The sequence below is a fragment of the Cottoperca gobio genome, chromosome 15, assembly GCF_900634415.1.
Source record: "Cottoperca gobio chromosome 15, fCotGob3.1, whole genome shotgun sequence".
Classification (NCBI taxonomy): domain Eukaryota; kingdom Metazoa; phylum Chordata; class Actinopteri; order Perciformes; family Bovichtidae; genus Cottoperca; species Cottoperca gobio.
This window is the reverse complement of record NC_041369.1, coordinates 18,511,937-18,534,787: the sequence shown is the minus strand read 5'-3', so window position 1 is coordinate 18,534,787 and position 22,851 is coordinate 18,511,937. Positions and strand designations below refer to the sequence as shown.

Below are 22,851 nucleotides of genomic sequence, written 5' to 3'. Positions count from 1 at the left end.
CATATAGACCTATAAACACACATGCTGCTAGACAAAGACAACACTTCCATATATATAAATATAGCCTAAAACATAAACTACTACTACTACTACTACTACTACTACTACTACTACTACTACTACTACTACTACTACTACTACTACTACTACTACTACTACTAATAATAATAATAATAATAATAATCATCATAATAGCCTTACAATGAATGACAGAAATATCCCGAGGGGGACATACAACTCCTTTAATTTAGTTTATCACATGTTTGTACATTCATTAACACTACCTGTATTTATATTTGTCTACCTGTTTGTTATTGCACTATAGGTTTGTGCCTTATCTTGTTAATAGGCTACCTGGTTTTTCTATCTGGTTGTTTGCCACTTATGTTCACTTTTTTTTGCACCGAGTCCAGGGAAATACAATTTCGGTCCTCTAAATAGTTTACTATATCTAATTATCTTATCTCAATGTATCTGCGTAGCCTATTTATGGACTAATAATGTTTTTTTCACAAAGAATTCGGTTTTCCACATAGCCTACAAGCGTATTGAATAAACCCTACATATGCATGTCATACTTTACCTCTAAGAACAGGCTATTTAGCCTATAAATACTGTATACTCGTGTATACGCGTGCACATACAGCCTAGTCAACATATATTATACATATTATACACAGTGCGGTTTAAGTGTTTGACTGATTTATTCTGAAAACCTCCTGCGTGTCAGACAAACACTGAAGGTGCGAATCACATAATAGGAAAGGATGGAGAGGGGAGGAGGCGGAGAGAAGTGGGAAGGGAGGGGAGGCGGTCAGAGCTGCGCATCTGTGCAGGCAGCTAGAGAGGAGAGGGAGAAGGAGAGAGACCAACAGGACAAGATGAGGACCGCGGTAGCATCAATGGACGAATCGACATTGGAATGGGAAATGGCAGACGAGAGGACACCACCGAGGAAGACCGATGAGGCATGAGAGAGATGGCTCAGGAGACGTGCTGTATCGCCCCAACATGGAGGCGTAGCGACAGTAGCATGCATTAGAGGAGATCATTTCATTGTAGCCTAGCAGCAGCAGCATCATCCGTCCGTCCAACCTGAGCGGAGAGGAGGAGATAGGAGGAGAGATGGGCTCCCAGGTTGTGCAGACCCTGCGTCAGGGAGTCTGGGCATCTGTGACCGGGGGCTGGTACCACGACCCGGACCAGAACAAATTCAACAACTCCTGCCACCTCTATCTTTGGATATTTCTCCTGATGTTGCCACTGTCTCTTCATCTGGTGAGTTTTTCTTTTTACGAGGGAACATGACGTTCAAGGCCGCGAGGGGGGTGTGAGGTGCTCACGGTACCATAGGTAACGTTTATTTTTTTGTTCATGCGCGCTTTTATCTTTTCTTTGATAACACCAACACCCCCCATTGTCTGGTTGCTACTACTGAGATACATATAGGTTTGAGAAAACAGCACTGTCGCAGTATTTTCTTCTGCATGCGGTGACGGAACGCATGGCTGCTCCTGGATGTGCAGTGTGAGAGCCGGGAGGCATGAAACTGGGGTTCACTGATTTTTTTCATGTCATGGCCTTTGAAATAGGTGCTACGCAGGCTGCACTAGTCCCAGTGGTAACATACTGACTTATAGATATGTGGAGATACAGTAGATATGGAGGAAGAAATACCTCAGATTCAAAATGATACAGGGATAGTCATACAGCAGCATGGGGGTATGCATGAAGGGAAGAGTTACAGCTATTGGTCAAGCATCTTAACTTTAGCTTTGATGAAGTATGTTGGCAACTACAGCCATGCACAGTACTGAAAGAGTGACCACTTCTGATGGCAGCTTTTCTGTTATTGTATGTGAAGAAATCTTTTCTCATTAACATTTTTATGGAACAAAGGTTTATCAGCAAGCTGTTTCATCCAGATTAGATCATATATATTGCAGATTATCTGATGTGATTGCTCCCCACCTACCTGCTCTCCAGTATCAGTACAATAAAACAGGGCTAATTTGTAGTAACTGTGGGTTGATAACCCCCCATAAATGAGAGTTAGTGAGGCAAAGTAACATATGTGAGAGTGACAAAGAGTTTTGCCCCCAAAGCTACATTAAAATGTTGCACTCAGCACTCAGTACAAGATAAATAATGGCAAGTTGAGGAACAATCAGATGAAAGCACATATGACACTGGACTATACATCTGTAACTGCAGATTTGAATAATTGTCCATATTCAACGCAACACAAATCAGTATGACTCATGTATCTCCATGATGCAGATACTTTGTCTTTAATCTTCCTGTTTTCTACAATGGGCCATTCCTCCCACGGGGATCAATAACCTTCATTAATCCACCATTTAATCAAACTAGATCTTGTGTTTCACTGAGCATGTAATACATTCTGGAAACTGTGGCTGCAAGTAAGATTTACCTTTTTGAAGAATTCCACCTACTCACAATAATATGAGAAGAGATGCTACAGTGTGAAGCATTAAATCAAACACTGTTGTAGTGGAGTCAGGAGACTCTGGGGATGTTGCATTTGAATATGATGAAGCTCCTCTCATCTCCGCAGGCCCTGCCCCCTACAACCATGGCTTTGAGCATCTACTGCACCTCCATCACCGTCTTCTTCATCCTCATCAAGCTGGCCAACTATCGGCTGCACGTGATGTTCGACGAGGGCGAGGGGGTGGTCCGCAGCAGCCTCTCTGATCTCAGCAAGGCTCCGGAGAAGAAAAGTAATGCCTCGGACTCCTGCCTACCTGCCAACATCAGGTAAACCCTCACACACACTTGTAATCCTGAAACTACAGTCCGACGGATCAATCAGAAGTAGCTGAAGAATTCCTGCTCAAGAGGGATGGAGGCCCTTCAGAAAGACATACTGCCATTTGTGTTGCTCTTTGTACCTCGAGCTGCGTCCCTGCCGGGTTAGTCATTACCGCATCTAGGCCAGAGGGCTAATGCTCTAATGATGCAACTTAATTATTTAACATTAAATTGTACATTTGGGTCTGAGATCAGTGTAATAATCTTTTTTAGTCTTTCTCTCTCTGCATGTGTCTATTTTTCTAAGTTCCTCCTCTCTTTTAGATCACATTGGCTTTGTGATCAAGTGTCTCAGAGTGGGATATAGACTCATTCCACTTCAGCTCAAAGACTCAGTACAGATTTGGTGAATGTGCGAGCTAATGAGGGGAGGTCAGTGATCTTCAGTCGGCCACTCCGTTCTGACACACTTGATCTGCACAGAGACTAATACAAGAGAGTCCATCACTTCTTGTTCGCTGTGCGACTGTATTTCTTTTCATTTGTGTGCCTGAGGAGAGATGAAACAGCGAGGGCAGACAAGTATGTTGTACTGCTTCCTCCTCCCTATAAATTAGTGGATATTAGTATTAAAAACCCGAGAGGCTGGGATTCACTCCCTATCCGTCTATCTCCTGCGCCTCGTCATTTAATTCCCCCCCCCCCCCCTGTCTCTTGTCTTTGTCTAAAAGGAAGAGCAGTACAGTCCCCGACAGTGTTGCCATGACGATGTTGGCTCGGAAACGTACCAGTCCGGTGATCCAGGTGACGGTTAAACAGACTGAAACCGACCCAGGACTGATAGGGGTGGTGAGTGAAGATTAAAAGATGGACACCCGAGAGTATTACTGTGCAGTACAGAAACAACTGTGTTGACCTACATTATGTCTAAATGTTAACGACGTGTGTCTGAACTCTCTTCCATACAGGACTGTTCCAAGTCAGACGAGGGGAAGACCGTGGAAGGTGATGTCCTCTGGGTTTAAATGAGATACGGATGTAACTATCGAAGGACAAATCTGAATAAATGAGTGGAGAAACATAACAAATGCGGATGAGTCCCTACAAGCCAACAGGAGATCTGTGGCAGAGCTGACATGTTATATAGTTTGAAGTGGGGTTGTATGAGGTACTTCTCCATAGTCAGTGTTTTACCTACAGTAGATGACGGTACGTAGACATGAGTAACGACACAGAAGCAAAGCAATGTGCTGCTGTGGACAGCAAAACACATGTCAGTTTAAGTGTATGCTATATTAAGAATGTTTGCATGGCTTCACCTTGCTGTCAGACAGCCCTTTCCGACAGTGAACTGAAGATGTTAAATCCAGCTCGTCATACAGTAACAGTACATTTATCTTGCAGAACACGCACGTTGCTTGTCTATCGCTGCCTCCATCGGTTCATTTCTTTGTGTGATTGTGTGAATCACACAATCACAGTCACAGCATGCATGAATATTACCCTCAGCCTGGCATCAAGGTACAAATGATTGGTAGACTACATTAAGCGGTTTTATATAGAGATGACTTCCTATTTATTCTGTGTTATGCTAAAAATGATGATAAGTATACGCTTATAGAATGAAGACAGGATGTAGAAAGACAACCCCCTGCAGTGCATTATTTAACCCCAGGTTAAATAGTTAGTAGTAGTTATTGTCAGGCCTTTTATGTCATTTGGGGGAAGAGTTGTGTGTAGTGTATCGTCAGAATCTGTTCCTCTTTTCTAATGCACGCTATGGCTCCTTAGACAATATAGATTGACAACTTCCTTTTCTGGGAACACGTCATTGCTGTAAATCTGCTCAGAAAAGCACAGAACTAGTAGTCAGCCAACAAGACCAGCTGACTGCTTCCAGTAAATGTGTGATCTAAAGCACCGGTGATTAGTCACAACAAAGTCAGCTTATTGAAAAAAAAAAGGATATAAACGTTTGGGTATATTGCATCAGACGTCATCTGTACCAAAGTGTACTAAAGTGTCTTTACCGCACTAGGATTGGCATTTCATTTTATTGCAATGGGAAGATATTTATCTGTGGCTGGTAAACATTTCAATCAAATCAATTTGAATTTGCATTTCCTTTCATTCCAGGACAGGGTGAGAGTGCAGCAGAGGTGAGGCCTGTGGAGAGAGGCCTGCACCCAAGCCCTTCTCCAGATGACCTCTCCAGCCCCAACCCGGACCAGGCCGCCCCCCTGCTGCAGGCCCAGCAGAGGCCCTCGTCCCGAGCTGAAAGAGAAGAGATGCGGCCTGGATCTGCGAGCGAGACAGGAAAAATGGATGCGGAAATAATTGAAACTGTGGCTGTGAAAGAGGGAATGGACATTCAGGACTCTTTGACGGGGACTGACCGAGAGCAGTCAGAGCAGGAGAGAACAACAGAGAAAGACTCGGAGCAGGACAGAATAGAAGACTGTGAGGATAAAGAGACTGCAGACAGGGAAACAGCTGATGAAGGTCTGCCTCCCTCAAAGGGAAGTGAAGATGAGAGCGAGGAGGAGAGCGAGGGGCAAAAAGAGCCCCCAGGTGCCAACAACAACTCACTGGAGACTCCCCAGGATGATTTCATCGACATCTTAGAACCTCATGCACAGGTAGGCCTCACAGGAGTAAGTTGCTCTATCTGGCAGGTTCGAGGAGCAGTGCATTGTGATTATTTTGTACACGGGTATGCCTCTTCCATCTGTCTGTCTCTTGCGTTGTCTCTCAGGCTGAGCCAGTGGAGGAGACATACTGTTCTGATGAGATTGAAGTGGTTCTGGTAGACAACTCTGGCCCTGGGCCAACGACGGCTCGCCTGGACGACAGCGACACTGTCAAGATCATCATCACCATGAGCTGTGACCCTCAGACTGCTGCTCAGCTGGAGGAGAGCCTCAAGCAGAGCCTTCTGGATAATGCACAGGTAAGAATCATTTAGGATGTCAGTTTTAATGTTCTTCATGAAACAATTTTAACCCCCTTAACATCCACTTGTTCCCCTTTAAGACTGTTGAATTCATACTATTCATTGTTATTGTTACCTAAATGCTAAAGAGGTTTATGTCTGAGGAGTTGTTACACTTGGAGAATACAGTATGTGTGACGTGTGTGTCCTACAAGGCTCAGAAGGATGCAGGAGAGTGTCACATCAAGATTCCCGTCATCACCTTCGACTCCCCTGAGAAGGAGAAGCAGAAGGTGGAAGAGGAAGAGGAAGAGGAAGAAGCAGCAGCTGGCTCAGAGTACGACCCCACCCCGAAACAGCAACAGACAGCCAGCCAAAGTGAAGAGTTTCACCTGTGTAGAGAAACATCCACTTCTGAGTTCATCACACCGGAGTGTCCAGATCCAGACCAGGAACATCTCGGTGTGCAGCTGACTGATGACAGCACACCGAGCCCTCAGCTGACAAATGATAACAGCTCATCAGGTATCGATGTCCACTCCCACCACGATGACACGGATCCTCTGGATCCTAATGTGGACTCACAAGGTTTCCTGCGCCTGCCGCCAGCTTTGTGTCGGTACGGGCCCGGGGGAAGGACTCACATCCGTGGGATGAGCATGGACAGTGGGAAAGATGCCGTGCTGCTTTCAGACCGCTCACATAACACCGTACGTTGGCAGTTTAGCTCTGTTTCTATTTCTAGTTATCTCCATCCATCTATTCATACATGTGTATCTTTATCAGGCCACCATGACCAGTTCCAAGTCAGATCTGGAAGCTAAGGAGGGCCAGATTCCCAACGAATCCAACTTCTTGGAGTTTGTTTCCTTGTTGGGGTCCCTCAGTACCAGAGGGGCAGGCGCCAGCTCCCAGGAAGACGAGTGGTCTGAACACAAAGAGGAAGCTGCAGAGGAAGGAACATCTCAGCAAGAAGGTTTGTTTCTTTACCTCCATCTCCAGTGTTAATGCAGAGCTGTATATGTAAGTGCATACATGAATGCAATGTCAGCATTGTTTTATGAGCTGTAATATATTCCTACTGTTGCTCTTGGCGCATGGTCCCAGCATCTATATAAGGTTAAAGCTCCATACTAATACTATACTTATCTAGATATGCTATTATAATGCTTTACTTTAACAGTCCAGTTCAATTTATGACGTTTATTTTAGGATGCTAATAGCAGGAGCTCAATCAATTTGTCAAATGGGATAAATGGAACAGCTCAGCTTGTAGTTGCAGCAAGTAGACTTTTAGTGTTGTTGAAACAGAGACTTCTTAAATCTGCATGAATTTAGTTTTTCTCTGAGGCAGCTGAACAAACTGTAAACACAACATTGCCTTATTACGATAGTAAGTACATGCAGCACACAGCTAGCAACATTAGCATTGACTTGTAATCATGTTTCTGGGCAGCTGAGGAGTATAAGTCCATTTTCATCCTCCTTGCAGCTCTGTTTTGGTCTCCACCAACTCCATTTACCTCTTAGCACGCTAAATGCTCCACTGTGTCACTAACTTTGTCTGCTTTGGTGCTGCGCTGGTAGCATGCTCCCTGTAGAGCTGAGAGGAACTGCAGAGTCGGGTGTAATCAGTCTTAGCAACACCTTCCATTGTTAACATAACAATATTGATTAGTGCAGGTTTTAAGACATGAAAAGGGGAACGTTGTAAAGGTAAAGAAATATGAACATTAACTTTTATAACAGCAATGGGCAAGGTAACTAAAAACCAATGCCAATGTTTACAAGAGGAAAGTTTACAAGAGCTTCTCCAAATGGAGGATCGTTTCTGTTAAAAACATTTCCATTTGTTTTGCTTGCAGAGAATCTGAGTGCGACTTCCGGACAAGATGAGACGATAACAGAGACCAACACGGACAACAAACCAGGGAGACCCAAACCACCCACCAGTCTGCATACTGACAGACTTCAGGCTATACCACCCACACAAATCCCAATAGTCTCCCCTGACAGGTAAACATGCCGTTACACCCACACGCTTCGGTAACACATATGCACACAGCTGAATTCACTCGTCCATCCAGGATTTCCAGTTGATTGTGTTTCCTGTCTGCAGTCCACAGACAGACAGAGAGAAGGATCCAGACTACGACTCCCTGCCCTCACAAACCTCTCAGTCAGAGAGCTCCATGCTGCAGGTCATCTGCAGACCAGAGGCTACCAACAAAGAAGATGCCTACACCTTCCATACTGTACACAGTAAGCAGCCACGCTGGAATAATGAATAGTTCATATGTAATGTCATTTTGTTTCTTGGATGTCTATGTGTAGTGCTAAAACGTTGTGTGTGTGTGTGTTTGTCTCATCAGGAGACAGGCCATCGCAAGCTGTACGCAGAGAGAGCTCTCAACCTGCCGCTAGGAGCGGAGCTCATCACTGGCAACATGTGGTACTGCTGTCAAATCTTTTCCTCCCCCTCTTCATCATCTCTTCCTTTACCCGCAACAAATGATCTTTTTCTACTATCTGCTTTGTCTATCTGCATGTTCTCTTCCACTGCTTCAATGTGCTTTTCTTAACTTCATCTTTCCTTATTGCCTTTTTTCCATTTCCTCATAAACTATCATCACTGCCTTTGTAATCAGGTCAGCCTGTTTTATGTGTGTGTGTGTGTGTGTGTGTGTGTGTGTGTGTGTGTGTGTGTGTGTCTCCAGTGACCTGCTGTCAACCTCTTCCAACTCTGAGTGTCAGGACGGCCTGGCAGGCGGTCACACTGACTGCCCTTTCCAGCGACGCATCATCCCTGCACACAGGCTCCGGCCACGAAGGACGCACCCTGAGATATTCCAGGTGTCCATCTGATTTCATTTTTCTATTTCTTGTTATGCATACCAATGATTTACTAAACCTCATTTGATAAGACGAAAGACAGGACGTGTTTATAAAATGCTGTGAGTCCATAGAAGTGCTTAGGAGCCATGATTTTCTTGGAGCAGGTTACTGTTTTGCTTGTATCTCATGCACGCGGGTGACATGATACCCAGCTCTCCAGACTGTTTTATGCTATTGCACTAATCGACAGTTGGTGGTGGTAGCGTGCCAAGAACTGCAGCAATGTGCCAACAAAGGGAGTGAACAAGAAGTCTGTTAGCGAGCAGACAGGGATATAAACAATGGAGGTTTGAATAAAAGATTTGTGGACACTAATGCTTTAAATGTTTGTTAGGGCTCAAGGATGCACATATGTGTTTTGGTGAGAAATAGAGACGTAAATCAAATTAGTGTGTTCTCTCAAACTGGATGACAGGAAAGATATGAGTCTTTGCTGCTGTTTGAAACAGTAGCCATATGATCAGTTTACATCACTGCTGCATCAGACCAGCAGGGGTGACATACGCTGCCTGGATCAGTTGTTGAAGCTGAAACAACACAGACTCTCTGCTGAATCATTAATGCACCACTTTGTGTGCGATGCCCATCACAGGAAAACATGTTGCTCCGTCTACTTATAATAATCCTCGCTAAATGATCCTACATGGGAAATCATGTAGATAGAAAACACGATTTGTCTCCTTTTATTATCGCAGATGAATTCACGTGGGTTTAAATCATTTGTGTTTGTGTGCATGTGTCAGGAAGAGGACTCTTTGGACGAGTCGTCAGAGACGTCCACTCAGGAGAAACCCACCAGGAAAATTTATTACAAACTCAAACTGTTTCCTGGGAAGTGGATCAACATTTTATACGACAGACTCACCCTGCTCGCCCTTTTCGACAGGTACTGCACAAACAACCTTCCTGCAAACCCCTTTCCACACCTACATGATTGCACCAAACATCCTACACGTTACTCAGCACACTCAGAAAACAATATTTAGATTAGACATAAGTATATATATATGAATCAAGCATTGTTGACATGATTTATCCTCCACATCTACATCACTGGATGTTTGCTTGCTCAATTTCTTTCCAGTTTGATCATTCAGTGTCATGTCTTTTCAGTTTAATGAGCAGTACCTTAATGTCCGTCTGCCATCAATTTTGTGCAGGAATGATTCTCCTCTTGAGCAAGGATATACTGTATTTCTAACAAGCGACTGAATGCACTACTGTAACTTTAGTTTGGGCTGTTTTTGTATAGAAACCAGGAATTTCTGGAGAATCTAGTTGCAATCTTCATGGCCTTCCTGGTTTCCTTCCTGGGTTTTGTGCTCCTCAACCACGGCTGCTTCAAAGACTTCTGGGTCTTCCAGTTCTGCCTGGTCATCGCCAGCTGCCAGTATTCCTTACTGAAGGTAAAAACCATCAAACCCTGACGCTCAGCAGTTTACCTGAATCTTTACTGTTGGATCAAAGTGTGTGATTGTTTGCTTTAAGGAAAAACATTTCACTACTAAAACTAACTTTGAGGAATGAATAACGTGTTGACATGGTGAGCCTAATGTATATTATAGTAAAACTGACCTAAGACGAGACAGTTCCTCTTTTCTCCCGCTCACTTACTCACCGCTGAACTCTGACGTAATGTTTTTTATGTTTAATTCACAAATGGAGATTCAATATTTGCTTCTGTGCTTTTGTTTTCCAGAGTGTTCAACCAGATGCCGCTTCACCAACACATGTGAGTTCAATGTTACTTTGTTACCGAGTAAAGACGAAACAATGTGTGTTTATCATCAGCCGTTGGTATTATCTTTAAGTTAATAACATCTGTGTGTGTTCATGTGTGTATCTCCAGGGTCACAACCAGCTGGTGGCCTACAGCCGAGCAGCGTACTTCTGCATCTTCTGTGCTCTGATCTGGCTGCTGGAGCAGCTACTGAGGAGTAAAGACCTGCCCGTCTCCACCCTGTACGGAGTCACCATCGGCTGTCACGACGCACTGGGATTCTTACGAGACCTGCTAGTGGGTAGGGATAAATGTACCAGGAGAGAGCCACAAAGAATGTACACATATAGCCGTGAAAGCGAGCTTTGTTTCCGACAGCCCTGCAGCTGCTAATACACAACACTTATTTTATTAGTTGTTATTTGTTTTATTTCCTGTTCAAAACAAGTACCACAAAGTGTCTTTTGCTTATTGCCTACAACAGGTTTTACCTACTGCTTCCCAATCACCTTCCTGGTGGGCCTGTTCCCTCAGATCAACACCTTCACCATCTACCTGCTGGAGCAGATTGACATGCACCTTTTTGGAGGGACAGGTGAGTGAAAGTGTTTCTAATCGTTAGATTTCAGTCGTTTCAAGTCCATGATTCCAGATCTGAGATGGATGTTCATCTTTATTTTCTGCGTTTAACTGTAATCTGTGTAATATGTATACAATGTAGAAGCCCCTGGAAATATTCACTATAAGATAAACTAAATACAATAAAAGTAGTGATTAAAAACCATAACACTAAGACTACAGTACATGCTTAGCTTTGTTACTCATTGTTTCATACTAATGCATATATTTTAATCTTCTCCCAGCTGCTACGAGTCTCATCTCTGCAGTCTACGGCATCCTGCGCAGTCTGATCGCTCTGTCTCTGCTCTACGGTTTCTGCTTCGGAGCTCTCAAGGTACAAATGAACTGGATGTAAAACAAAACAGAGCGTTGGTAGGAGATGTGAATGCATCGTTTCCTCCTCTCCTCTCCTTATTTTATATGTTTTATGGTTCTCCTCTAAGATTTAGGAATAAAGAAGACGGGGAGTATAGGATATATATATATATATATATATATATATATATATATTATATATATATATATATATATATATATATATATATATACAAGATTGCAACTGTGTGGAAGAAGCTTTTAAAGGGTGATGATCTAAAAGCAGCAGACTCTGACTGGTGGTATGATTCACACCTGTGTGTGTGTGTGTGTGTGTGTGTGTGTGTGTGTGTGTGTGTGTGTGTGTGTGTGTGTGTGTGTGTGGTTACAGGAGCCGTGGGACGAGCAGCACACTCCAGCTCTCTTCTCTGGTTTCTGTGGCCTCTTGGTGGTCTTCTCCTACCACCTCAGCCGACAGAGCAGCGACCCCTCCGTACTACTGTGAGTATCAGGGTGTGTGTGTGTGTGTGTGTGTGTGTGTGTGTGTGTGTGTGTGTGTGTGTGTGTGTGTGTGTGTATGTCTGGTTGCCATACACTTAATTCTCAATAATCTTTAAATTCAGATTATTTTTGTTGTGAGGAAGGAATTTAATTTATTCAAAATGAAAAGTTTTGTATTTAACCAAACATCTATTTATCTTCATCTTAATGTCTCTACATCTTAATGTCTCTTCCAACACATGTGACATTTTTATTCGCAGATCTCTGGTCAAATCAAAGTTAATGCCCGCTTTGGAAGAGAGTGAGGAAGAGGAGGAGGAAGACACGGAAAGTAAAGACCCACTGCCAGAGAAACTGCAGAGCTCTATGGTAACTAAAGCTGGTTCCGGTTATTCTCAGCCATTGTTGTGAACGTATAAACACACTTTTCCAGCGTTAATTTGTCTCCTCTGAGCATTAATTGAAAAGTTGTTATTGTTTTAAACAGCAGCAGCCCAGAGCCATATTCATCTCATGTCATCTCAAAATGATTATCATCAGAAAAGCAATACTCATTAACTGTGTGTGTGAGTGTGTGTGTGTGTGTGTGTGTGTGTGAGTGGGCAGAGTGTTGCAGGCGAGATAATAAAAGAATGTTTGCTGTCGATCATTGGGTGTGATTACAGGGAGTTATGCATCAGAGAAAACAAGCCTCCCGCCGCCTCTTACAGTATTAATGGGGAATGTGAAACTCTTCTCCAGCTGCTGCGTCTTTGATCTCCAAACGTTGAAGGCTCAGAATGATGAGACAGAAATAATCTCACACCTAAATGAGTCCGATAAACAAATGCGTTTTCACTCTTGTGTGGATTAGTAATGATTGCAGCTCTCCCTCCCTCTTGTGCTCTGCAGAAGGAGATCCTGCTGTCGGATGTGGTCGTGTGCTCTGTCGCCTACATCCTAACCTTCGCCATCACAGCGAGTACCGTGTTCCTGTCTCTCAAGGTGAGATGCTCCATTGCTTCCTCTCTGTATCATCGATCTCTGTCACAGTTTGCACGGACACCAACAAAGTATTTTGTCTCATAATTATTTATTTTCATTATGTTTCCTTTCGTTACACACCAACTTGTATCCAGCCCTTTGTGACCATCGTGCTTTACGCTCTGGCGGGGACGGTGGGGTTTGTAACCCACTACCTGATCCCCCAGCTGAGGAAGCATCACCCTTGGTTGTGGATCTCTCATCCGGTTCTCAAGACCAAGGAGTACCACCAGTTTGAACCCAGAGGTCAGCGTCCAGGAGTCAATTACCTGTACTGTTCAGAATGCTCTCAAACGCCACGCCGTTCTCTGAATGTATTATTTGTTATCCTATTGATGAAGCAGCAACTACGAAAAGACTAAGAGACAAACAGAGTAAATAGGATGAGGCTTTCCTTTTCATCAACATTAAGGTGTTTCAGTTGGACAATGCTTGTAGAAGTCCTGAACTAGTTCCACCTGCAGAAAGCTGTGATTCTGATCTGCTTGTGATATGTTGTGTTACAGAGGACGCCGTGCTGATGTGGTTTGAGCGACTGTACGTCGGGCTCCTGTGCTTTGAGAAGTACGTGGTGTACCCCGCCATCGTGCTGAGCGCGCTCACTAATGACGGCTTCGCTCTCAGTCACCGCAAGAAGCTGGGAATCCAGTGAGTGGACACAGCCACAAACAGTGTGTGTGTGTGTGTGTGTGTGTGTGTGTGTGTGTTGTCTAAACTCTTGTTTGCGCTGACTCCAGCTGTGACGCTCTGCTGACGACGGTCGCTGGACTGAAACTCCTGCGTTCATCCTTCTGCGACCCCAGCTTCCAGTTCCTCACCCTGCTCTTCACACTCGTCTTTTTCCACTTCGACTGTCCGCACGCCTCCGAGAGCTTCCTGCTGGACTTCTTCCTCATGTCTATTGTTTTCCACAAGGTGAGTAAGCAGGGTTCGATGTTATGTGGAGACTGTGTGTGTGTGTGTGTGTGTGTGTGTGTGTGTGTGTGTGTGTGTGTGCAGTTAACCACAGAGAGCTTATTATTATCATATATATTCATATTAGTAATATGAGAAGTCATACAAGGTTGTCTGTATAAATAATAAACTCTAACGTCTGATGTTTCACCATCCCTCCCTCTGTTGAGGTTTGTTTATAGGGAGCTGACTGTGTTGTTTCTGTCCAGATGCGTGAGCTGCTGCTGAAGCTGCATTTCATCTTGGTTTACATCGCTCCTTGGCAGATCGCCTGGGGCAGCGCGTTCCATGCCTTTGCTCAGCCGTTTGCTGTGCCTCGTATCCTTCCTCTAACACCTGCATGTGTGTGTGTGTGTGTGTGTGTGTGTGTGTGTGTGTGTGTGTGTTGTGTGTGAGCGTATCAGTACCTGCTTTTCTTTCCTTAACTGATGTGTGTGTGTGTCCAGACTCAGCCATGCTGCTGCTGCAGACTCTGCTCACCACCGTCTTCTACACCCCTCTGGCTCCCTTCCTGGGCAGCGCCATCTTCATCTCCTCCTATCCAAGACCCATCAAGTTCTGGGAACGAAACTACAAGTAAGGCCCCGACGAAGTGAGCGAGTGAGTGGAGTTAGTTTCCCAAACAGCCTGGAGGTGTGTGGAAATCATTTGCTCGCATTGTGAGTCCCAAATGGGGGAAATCTCGCCAAATTGCTATTTAAAGAATTTGGCTGAATTATCAACAAATCCCATGAAAAGACTAAAAGCAACAAAGCAGTGATGTAAGCCTGAAATACAGCAGCTTATTCTCTGTGCCGTAGACCTCCACTGTTGTCCAAAAGATATAAAAAGCATTAATGAGCCTCACTGTTGCACTGCGTAACATGTTCCTTCATTACTATAAACACACACACTCCTGTAGCTGTAAATACTCACTAGCAAACCAAATGTATGTATTAATCCCCGGCTGAAAATAGTCCCAAACAAATGCACTCAGGACTCGTCTCTGAGAGCTGCGGGGAAGCTGGAAACAGAAATTGACTCGTGGATTCTTTTCATATAGTTTATAAATGAAAAGAATAACATAATTCTTCTTGCTGAAGGTGAAATCAATCCCATCCTTTAGGGCTGAGCGAGGCAGAGTAGCAGATCGACCCTCCTCGTCTCTCACTCGCACTCGCACAACGTGACCTCTGTGCTCTGTTCCCTCTTACTTATTGATGCGAGAGGCAGTTTGTGCTTCAGCTCGCCGAGAACACTCCAAAAATACTTTGTTGTGCAAACTTCAGTGATCGGACATGAAGCAGCCTGCGTGATTTATATTTAGACGTTGTTGTCTGAAACTCGTGACATTAAAAACAATGACAACTGTATAAAGTTAATACCGTGCAGGAAGGACTTCAACAGTCTTTACTGTGTTTGTCTCCCGTGTCTTGCAGCACAAAGCGTATCGACAACTCTAACAGCAGACTGGTGTCCCAAGTGGATAAAGAGACGGGTGAGTTCTTTGCATCAGTTTCAGGCTGCGTCTTATTAAATGTTGAGCCTTTTCTAAATCAAGCAGATGTATGAAGCTCTTAAAACAATTAGGAATATTATTTGTTAGAATGATCTCTTCACAGAAGATGCAAATTATAATGATATATCTAAACGGACTATACTTATACTAAATGTGCAATTATTCAACACTCACTATCATAATTACTGCTGTATATATTGTAATATACATATTTTACATATGCACATTTTTACTTTTACTTCTCTATGTTTATATAAATATTATATTTTATTGTATTTTAATGTGAAATGGAGCATCCCCTGAATCTGAATGAACTTCTTGTAGTTTAGAAACACTAAGGGAAGGAAGCAGCCAGACTTCCCATCCACCTGACTGCACGTTATCCGTCTGTCTTTCTCTCGCAGGGTGTGACGACAGCAACCTAAACTCCATCTTTTACGAGTACCTGACTCGCTCGCTGCAGCACTCTCTTTGTGGCGACCTTATGCTGGGCCGATGGGGCAACTACAGCGCCGGAGACTGTTTCATTCTGGCTTCTGACTACCTCAACGCCCTGGTCCACCTCATCGAGATCGGCAACGGGTTGGTCACCTTCCAGCTGAGGGGTCTGGAGTTCAGAGGTACAGTTTGACCGTCCCTACAGAATGAATGACAAGCTGACTCGCTGTCTGACTCCATCTCTCTCCACCCCAGGTACATACTGCCAGCAGCGAGAGGTGGAGGCCATCACAGAGGGCGTGGAGGAGGACGATGCGTGCTGCTGCTGTGAGCCGGGTCACTTGCCCCACATGCTGTCGTGCAATGCGGCCTTCAACCTGCGCTGGCTGGCCTGGGAGGTGATGGCCACCAAGTACCTGCTGGAGGGTTACAGCATCAGTGAGAACAATGCGGCCACAATGCTACAAGTGTACGACCTCCGAAAGCTACTCATCACCTACTACCTGAAGGTACGTATCATTTGTGTGTATCTGTTTATGTATGGGCAGTAGTTAAAGTAAATAGCATGCTAGAAGTATCACCTCTTTACCAGGTAACTGGGCACTGATATGGATATTTATCTGTGTATGTCAGAACACCCGAGCATACTACACGTCCTCTGCTCAGATCCTGTTTTCTCTTCTTCTGTGTATATAAGATGATATTTTATTATTCTGATTACACTGAGTCACTTGTATGGAAAGGCACATAGTACAGCTTTAATAAAGCATCAACCTTTGACATATTCAATCACCTTTAAACGGTTATATTGATAACATAATGACAAATGACAGCTTGCCATTAGTAACTCTAGATGTGGCCAGCATCTACAGCCCGCAGCCGTTTCTTTCTCTCGTGCTTTCCTTGTGTTTGGTGTCTCACTTCCTCCTCCCCCGCCTTCTCTCAGAGTATTATCTACTACCTGATCCACTCTCCCAAACTGTCCACCTGGCTCAAAGATGTCACCGTCCAGGACGCGCTGCTGTCCTACACCAAGTGGCACCACATCGAGCGCGACCCTCAGGTCTTTAGTGTGAAGATCGATGAAGACTACGTGCACTGCCTGCAGGGGGTGACGCGGGCCAGCTTCTGCAACGTCTACCTGGAGTGGATCCAGCACTGTGCTGGGAAGATGGAGACGGTACATCACTTAGAGATTTTTCTATTATGAGTTGGAGCAGCAGCTTTTTCTTTTAGTCTTTAAAACATCAGCATTATTACAAGAAAAGTAAAAATATCACTACAGTGAAAATGAAACTCTAATTAAAGTTGCAGTTCATAGAAACATGTGAGCAGAATCTTATTCGTATCCTCATGTTTGCCCCGTGTTTGTGTTTGTGTCCAGCCTGTGGACAGTGACGAAGACTCTGCTTTGGTCACTCTGTCCTACGCTCTCTCCGTCCTGGGGAGGAGATCCCTCGGCACGGCCTCACACAACATGTCCAACAGGTAAACCTTGTTCAAGCCAAAGAGCAGCACAAATGCATTAATGAGTACAGTGCATTAATCTATTTGTGTTGCCTGCAGTTTGATAGATTCACCAGAGGGGGGCAGTAGCAACCACATCTTTAACCATACACATCACCAGATTTCTTTCACTGCACTCATGACTTTATGTCTCCTTGTTGGTTTATATTCTAAAAATACTTCTTAGTTTCATAACTTCCCTCCTCCTCCCCTCTATTTTTTCTCTCTACTCTCCCCCACAAACCTTCCACCACAAAGTCTGGAATCATTTCTATACGGTTTCAACACCCTGTTTAAAGGCGACTTCCGCATTGCCACCAAAGACGAGTGGGTTTTCGCTGATCTTGACCTCCTGCAGAAGGTGGTGGCTCCTGCCGTCCGAATGAGCCTTAAACTGCATCAGGTAAAAGTGCACTGAGCTTTCAAATGGCTTCTGCTGTAACACTGGGATTATTTCCACAAAGTCTACTCTTCTGTAAACACACAGACATTTGTGCATCGTTTACCATCGTCAGGATGGTTGATCACAATCTACAGTGCTCCGTCATGCCTTTCTTGCTCTCTCAGGATCACTTCACCTGCCTGGAGGAGACGGAGGAGGTCTCTATCTTGTACGAAGCCATCACGAACTACCGCAGCAGCCTGGTGATCTGTCACGAGAGCGACCCCGCTTGGCGTAAGGCGGTATTATCCAGCCGCGACACGCTGCTCACACTGAGGCACATGATCGATGACGGCACGGACGAGTATAAGATCATCATGCTGTACAAACGACACCTCAGCTTCAAGGTCATCAAGGTAAAAAAGGGCGTCGGGTGTCGGTGGCTTGTGGTTCTAATTAGATAAGGCCATAGGATTAGGATGATTAGATATTATGTTGTATAATCTGATCTCTCTGCAGATCAATAAGGAGTGTGTGCGAGGTCTGTGGGCGGGTCAGCAGCAGGAGTTGGTGTTTTTACGGAACAGAAACCCGGAACGCGGCAGCATCCAGAACTCCAAGCAGGCGCTGAGGAACATGGTGAACTCGTCCTGCGACCAGCCACTGGGCTACCCCATGTACGTGTCTTTCACAGCTATGCCAGACCCGATGAACACAAGGTTTTAGGATCGAAGTTAAAGTTTAATTAAAAGGTTCTTGCTCACTTCACCTTTGCAGAATGCGTGTTGAAAATTGGTATTTAACTTCCTCTTCTTCGTAGCGTCGTCTATTGTTGCTGATGGTTTGACATTTATTTCTTTTATCTTCCAGGTATGTGTCACCGCTAACAACATCGTACGCAGGAACACACCGCACGCTCCGCAGCATCGGAGGAGGCGCTTTAAGTCTGGACGCCATTCGATCCTGGCTCTGCTCTAAATGGTTACGGTCAGTTTAGAATAAACACATTTCTACATATTTGAAAAACATACATTATATTTCCTCTTCAGGCTCAATCTCCCTTCATCATCATCATCATCATCATCATCATCATCATCATCATCATAGTCTGGTGAAAAGGTGAAGCTGTAACTGAGAGGTCATGGGTTCACTTCCTGAAACATCCTCCTTCAATAAGATATTCTGGATAAGAGGCTCAGTTTAATTATTTGGCGCACACTTACAGTAAAGACGTACTGCTTCTTACAGCCTCAGAGGTCATTGTGATCCCTTTCAGCCGAGGGTTACGTCTCAGGATGTCCCTCGTCTAAGATGCATCGGGGGAGAAATAATATCATTTCATGAGATATTCGTTTTCGTAATGCTGAGTGAGTGCTTCTCAGCTGATTTACAGATATTGACTGAGTAGAAGTCAGTGCTGGGGAGAGAGACTCCCCGGCCAACTTAATGTAGTTTTAAATGCAAGCACAGGGACAGTGGGAGTGAGAGGACTGCAGAGTGAGAGGACTGCAGAGTGAGAGGACTGCAGAGTGGGAGGGCAGCCAAAAGATTTCAATCTTGTTACTCCTTCCTTCCCTCTCTCCTCTTCTTTACACTTTACCCTCAGCTTAGCTTATTGTATATATCGCATCATCCTCTGCAGGCCAGTGTGTGTGTGTGTGTGTGTGTCTCTCTCTCTTCAGCTTACTTTAGGCTGAGTTTTCCTTTCAGATTAGATTAGTTTTTTAAATCCTGTTTCATCGGTCTTGAGTTAAAGGTGTATTCTTAATTTAAAGTAGCCGAGGAGAAGGGCTGTGCCTCGTCAGCCAGAACACATTTAACTCATTTAAAAAAGGAACACTGTACTAGTGTGTCACATATACCAGCACAGTTATGTAACATCTCCTGTTTTGTGTGTGCGTGTGTGTGTGTGTGTGTGTGTGTGTGTGTGTGTGTGTGTGTGTGTGTGTGTGTGTGTGTGTGTGTGTGTGTGTGTGTGTGTGTGTGTGTTAACCAGCTGCAATAGCCAAGGCTTGCTAAATGTTTGATGGCCCTTTGCCAGTTTGTGTCCCCTTCACCGATGACATGAATAAATCAATCTGAGCTGTGTGTGTGTGTGTGTGTGTGTGTGTGTTCTGCAGGGTGCGTAAGGACAACCTAACCAGCTGCAACAGTGGTGTGAACATGGAGGATGTGGACTGCGGCGCCGGTGGTTCGTCCACGCTGAGCAACAACCGCCCGTCCTCCGTCACGTCCAACAGCCTGAGCCTTTACCAGCACAGAGCCAGGACGACACACAGTCACAGACACCACACTGCAGGTAGACACCGACCCCCCCCCCACACACACACACACACACACACACAAAATATATTAAAACCTTTGATTTAAGGGGTTGTACAAAAACCAAAAAGCATTGTTGGTTCATTATGCTTTTTGTAATGTTTATATTAGATCAATAAAGGATGTATTTCTGTGTGTGTGTTTGTGTTTCGGCAGCCAGGAGAGAGTACCGCAGCCGGTCAGTGCAGCCTCAGAGTCAGCGCCCCCCCCGTCACCAGCCAATCAGGGCCCATTCTGGACTCAGGCTCCACCCATGGGCTTGTCCAGCGTCTGTCCAACAGTCAGCTGTCCTTCAACACTTCCATAGCCTCTATATTCTCACAGGTATTCACACACACACACACACACACACACACACACACACACACACACACACACACACACACACACACACACACACACACACACTCTTAAGCATCCGTCCTTGCGTTATTGTGCCTTTACTAGAAGAATGAGAGCAATGAGAGGATGTTTGTCTCTCTTCAGGTCCCTCGTCTCTCAGGAGCAGGTGGGATCAGCTCACAAATCCAGGCAGCGCAGCATCAGCAGCGCTCCAGCCAGGTACAAGCTTGTTTACACTTCTATACATCCACACTTTGTGTTAGCCAACACACTGCAACACTAGTGCACTTGAATATTACTCAAACGGTAATTTGTACATGCAATAAAAGCACTGTATGCAACAAATTAAAGAAGATTTAGGAAAAAACTGCCTTGAAGTTCATGTATTTATGTCTTAAAACCTTTTATACTTCAAAAATAAAGGAAGTGGAAAGCCTGTAGTTTTTAGGAGAGACAGAAAGTTGCTTTAACTTGTAATAGGAACATTAAAAAGTCCTCCAGTTGAACTGAAACGTGTGGCCGTGTAAGTTAAAGTGTCATGTTTAGCAGTAAAGCTCCTGAATTACACTGCATTTTGTTTGTGCAGACGTTAAGTGGTTGATGTTATTACATTAGTGTTTCATCTTTCTCATCATTACAAAACTATTTCACAGCTGTTGGCCAAAGCATGTGATCATAGTGAATTATTTACTACTAAGTTCCTCTTGGACACAGCTTGTTTGTGAATGAGCATGTTTGTGTTTTGCACGTCCATCTTAGTGTTTACTGTACACTGCTATATGCCTTTCCCAGGTTTCCTCGTCTTCGTCCACCCTCAGCTTGCTGTTTGGGAAGCGTAGTTTCTCCAGTGGCCTGGTTATCTCCGGGCTGTCCGCTGCTGAAGGGGGCAACACCACGGATACGCAGTCCTCGTCCAGCGTCAACATCGCCATGGGGCCCTCGCACAGGTCCAGCAGCAGAGCCACACAGGTGCGGCACAAACCAGGAATGTAGCTTCATAATGATCAGTCCCATCCAACTCTCAGCAAGAAAGCCAATCAGAGTACTTCCCAAAATGTCACTTTTTGCCTTTATTAAGTATTTTAACATCATGGGCAGATTAAGATGACACGTTCATGCTTCCCACTGAAATAATTCTGGGGATTAAAGACAGCGAAGGACAAAATGTCAGTTTTGCACACATTACTGTAGCTCATTGTCAAAGAGGTTAAACCCTCTGGATAATATACATTTCCAGCCCTGCTACTGGTCAACTGCTCCATGAACATCAACATATTACTGCAGTCCCTTACGTCACTGTTAATTGGGAGGTGTAATCAATGTCGCAGCCTGAGGGCCACATGTCAGTAAGGCTTAATTTAGTCAATTTAAATGGGGATGCCAAACGGCACGAGTACAGTACAGGGTATAAACACATAACATTTCTCTAATGTGCCTGTTCCTCGCCTCTGCTCTTTCTCCTTCATCAGTGGACATCAGAGCCATATGAAAGTATAGACGCGACCTACTCCAACGCAGCCATCACGGTGAAAGACAGCGTGCAGTCAAGTGAGCGAGGCTGCAGCCAGGGATTAGACGAGACCCAGGAGGACTCGGCATCTGTCTCAACAGCTCCGGAGGCAACCGATCAAAAGACTGTCTGAGAAAGTGACAACACACACACACACACACACACACTACACACATTCTCGTGCCCATATACAGAGAGGACTGTATGACAAGTAAACACATAAACACAAACATACAGATGATTGTCTGACAGAGCACCCATGCACACGAACCTGCCTCCTCTCCTGTCCTCAGCATGTGGTCTCACCTTGTTGTCTGAATGTAAACAAGTCTGAAAACATCATCTTGGATCCGGTTGATGAAATAAAGACATTTTTAAATGAGGTTGCCTTTTTCTTTTTGACCTCCGGTCACGTCACTTATGGTTAACAGCTTTTGTTTAACTGTGTGTGTGTGTGTGTGTGTGTGTGTGAAATGCAGTTTCTGGCGATGTCTAACAAACAATGCTGTTTGCTGTTTCCCCCTTTCCAAGATGATCTATAGATTTATTTTCAGGCCAGCATGTGATCCCTGAAACCTTTTGGCCTCCAGTCAGCAATCTGAGCTGCTCGCTTCTCCCCAAGGCGATGGAAACACTGTCGACTACTTACTGAAAATATATATATATATATATATATATATATATATCGTGGAGGAACAAAATCATCTCCTCGAGGCCTAAGAAATAAAGGTTCCTCCTCAAACATTTATAATGTGGAGAAAGCTTTGAAACACCATTTGGACATTTATGTCGGGGAATAAAATGTGTGAAAAGCTCAGCTGAGCTAGGAACTGAATAAATAAAACCGTGAGGAAAGGTGCGTTGGTGGACCCTGAACTTGTAATACGGTGCATTTCAGTCATTCAATTGCCCCCATCTGTCTGTATACTTGTCAAAATGCATTTTCTATCCCCCCAAAAAAGCGTTTTGCAACCCGTCTCATCTATTGGACACTATGCTGAGAAGACCAGCAAAGTTATTACACTTCATCCTGGGGGGGGGGGGGGGGGGGGGACATGAATGTCAATCCATCCAATATTTCCTGAGACACGTCATCCTGATGAAAGTCAGAGTTAAA

At 44.5% G+C, this 22,851-nt stretch overlaps 1 protein-coding gene across 1 annotated transcript; it reads left to right on the top strand.

Annotated features, from left to right (window-relative positions):
* Positions 1-841: 841 nt before the first annotated feature.
* On the top strand, positions 842-22,116 carry pcnx2 (pecanex 2). The gene is given in 42 exon segments (XM_029450341.1): positions 842-1,278; positions 2,579-2,781; positions 3,507-3,624; positions 3,744-3,780; positions 4,912-5,414; positions 5,531-5,725; positions 5,923-6,417; positions 6,494-6,683; positions 7,573-7,723; positions 7,827-7,969; positions 8,080-8,090; positions 8,092-8,159; positions 8,425-8,560; positions 9,346-9,488; positions 9,855-10,008; positions 10,302-10,334; positions 10,452-10,623; positions 10,807-10,917; positions 11,186-11,277; positions 11,650-11,759; positions 12,020-12,128; positions 12,651-12,743; positions 12,878-13,028; positions 13,289-13,430; positions 13,520-13,697; positions 13,946-14,054; positions 14,183-14,312; positions 15,155-15,213; positions 15,639-15,854; positions 15,928-16,181; positions 16,619-16,852; positions 17,057-17,160; positions 17,437-17,581; positions 17,746-17,976; positions 18,080-18,237; positions 18,431-18,547; positions 19,681-19,859; positions 20,039-20,085; positions 20,087-20,206; positions 20,369-20,443; positions 21,017-21,193; positions 21,694-22,116. Coding segments are annotated over 42 exon segments (6,420 nt in total). The 5' UTR covers positions 842-1,125; the 3' UTR covers positions 21,868-22,116.
* Positions 22,117-22,851: the final 735 nt, after the last annotated feature.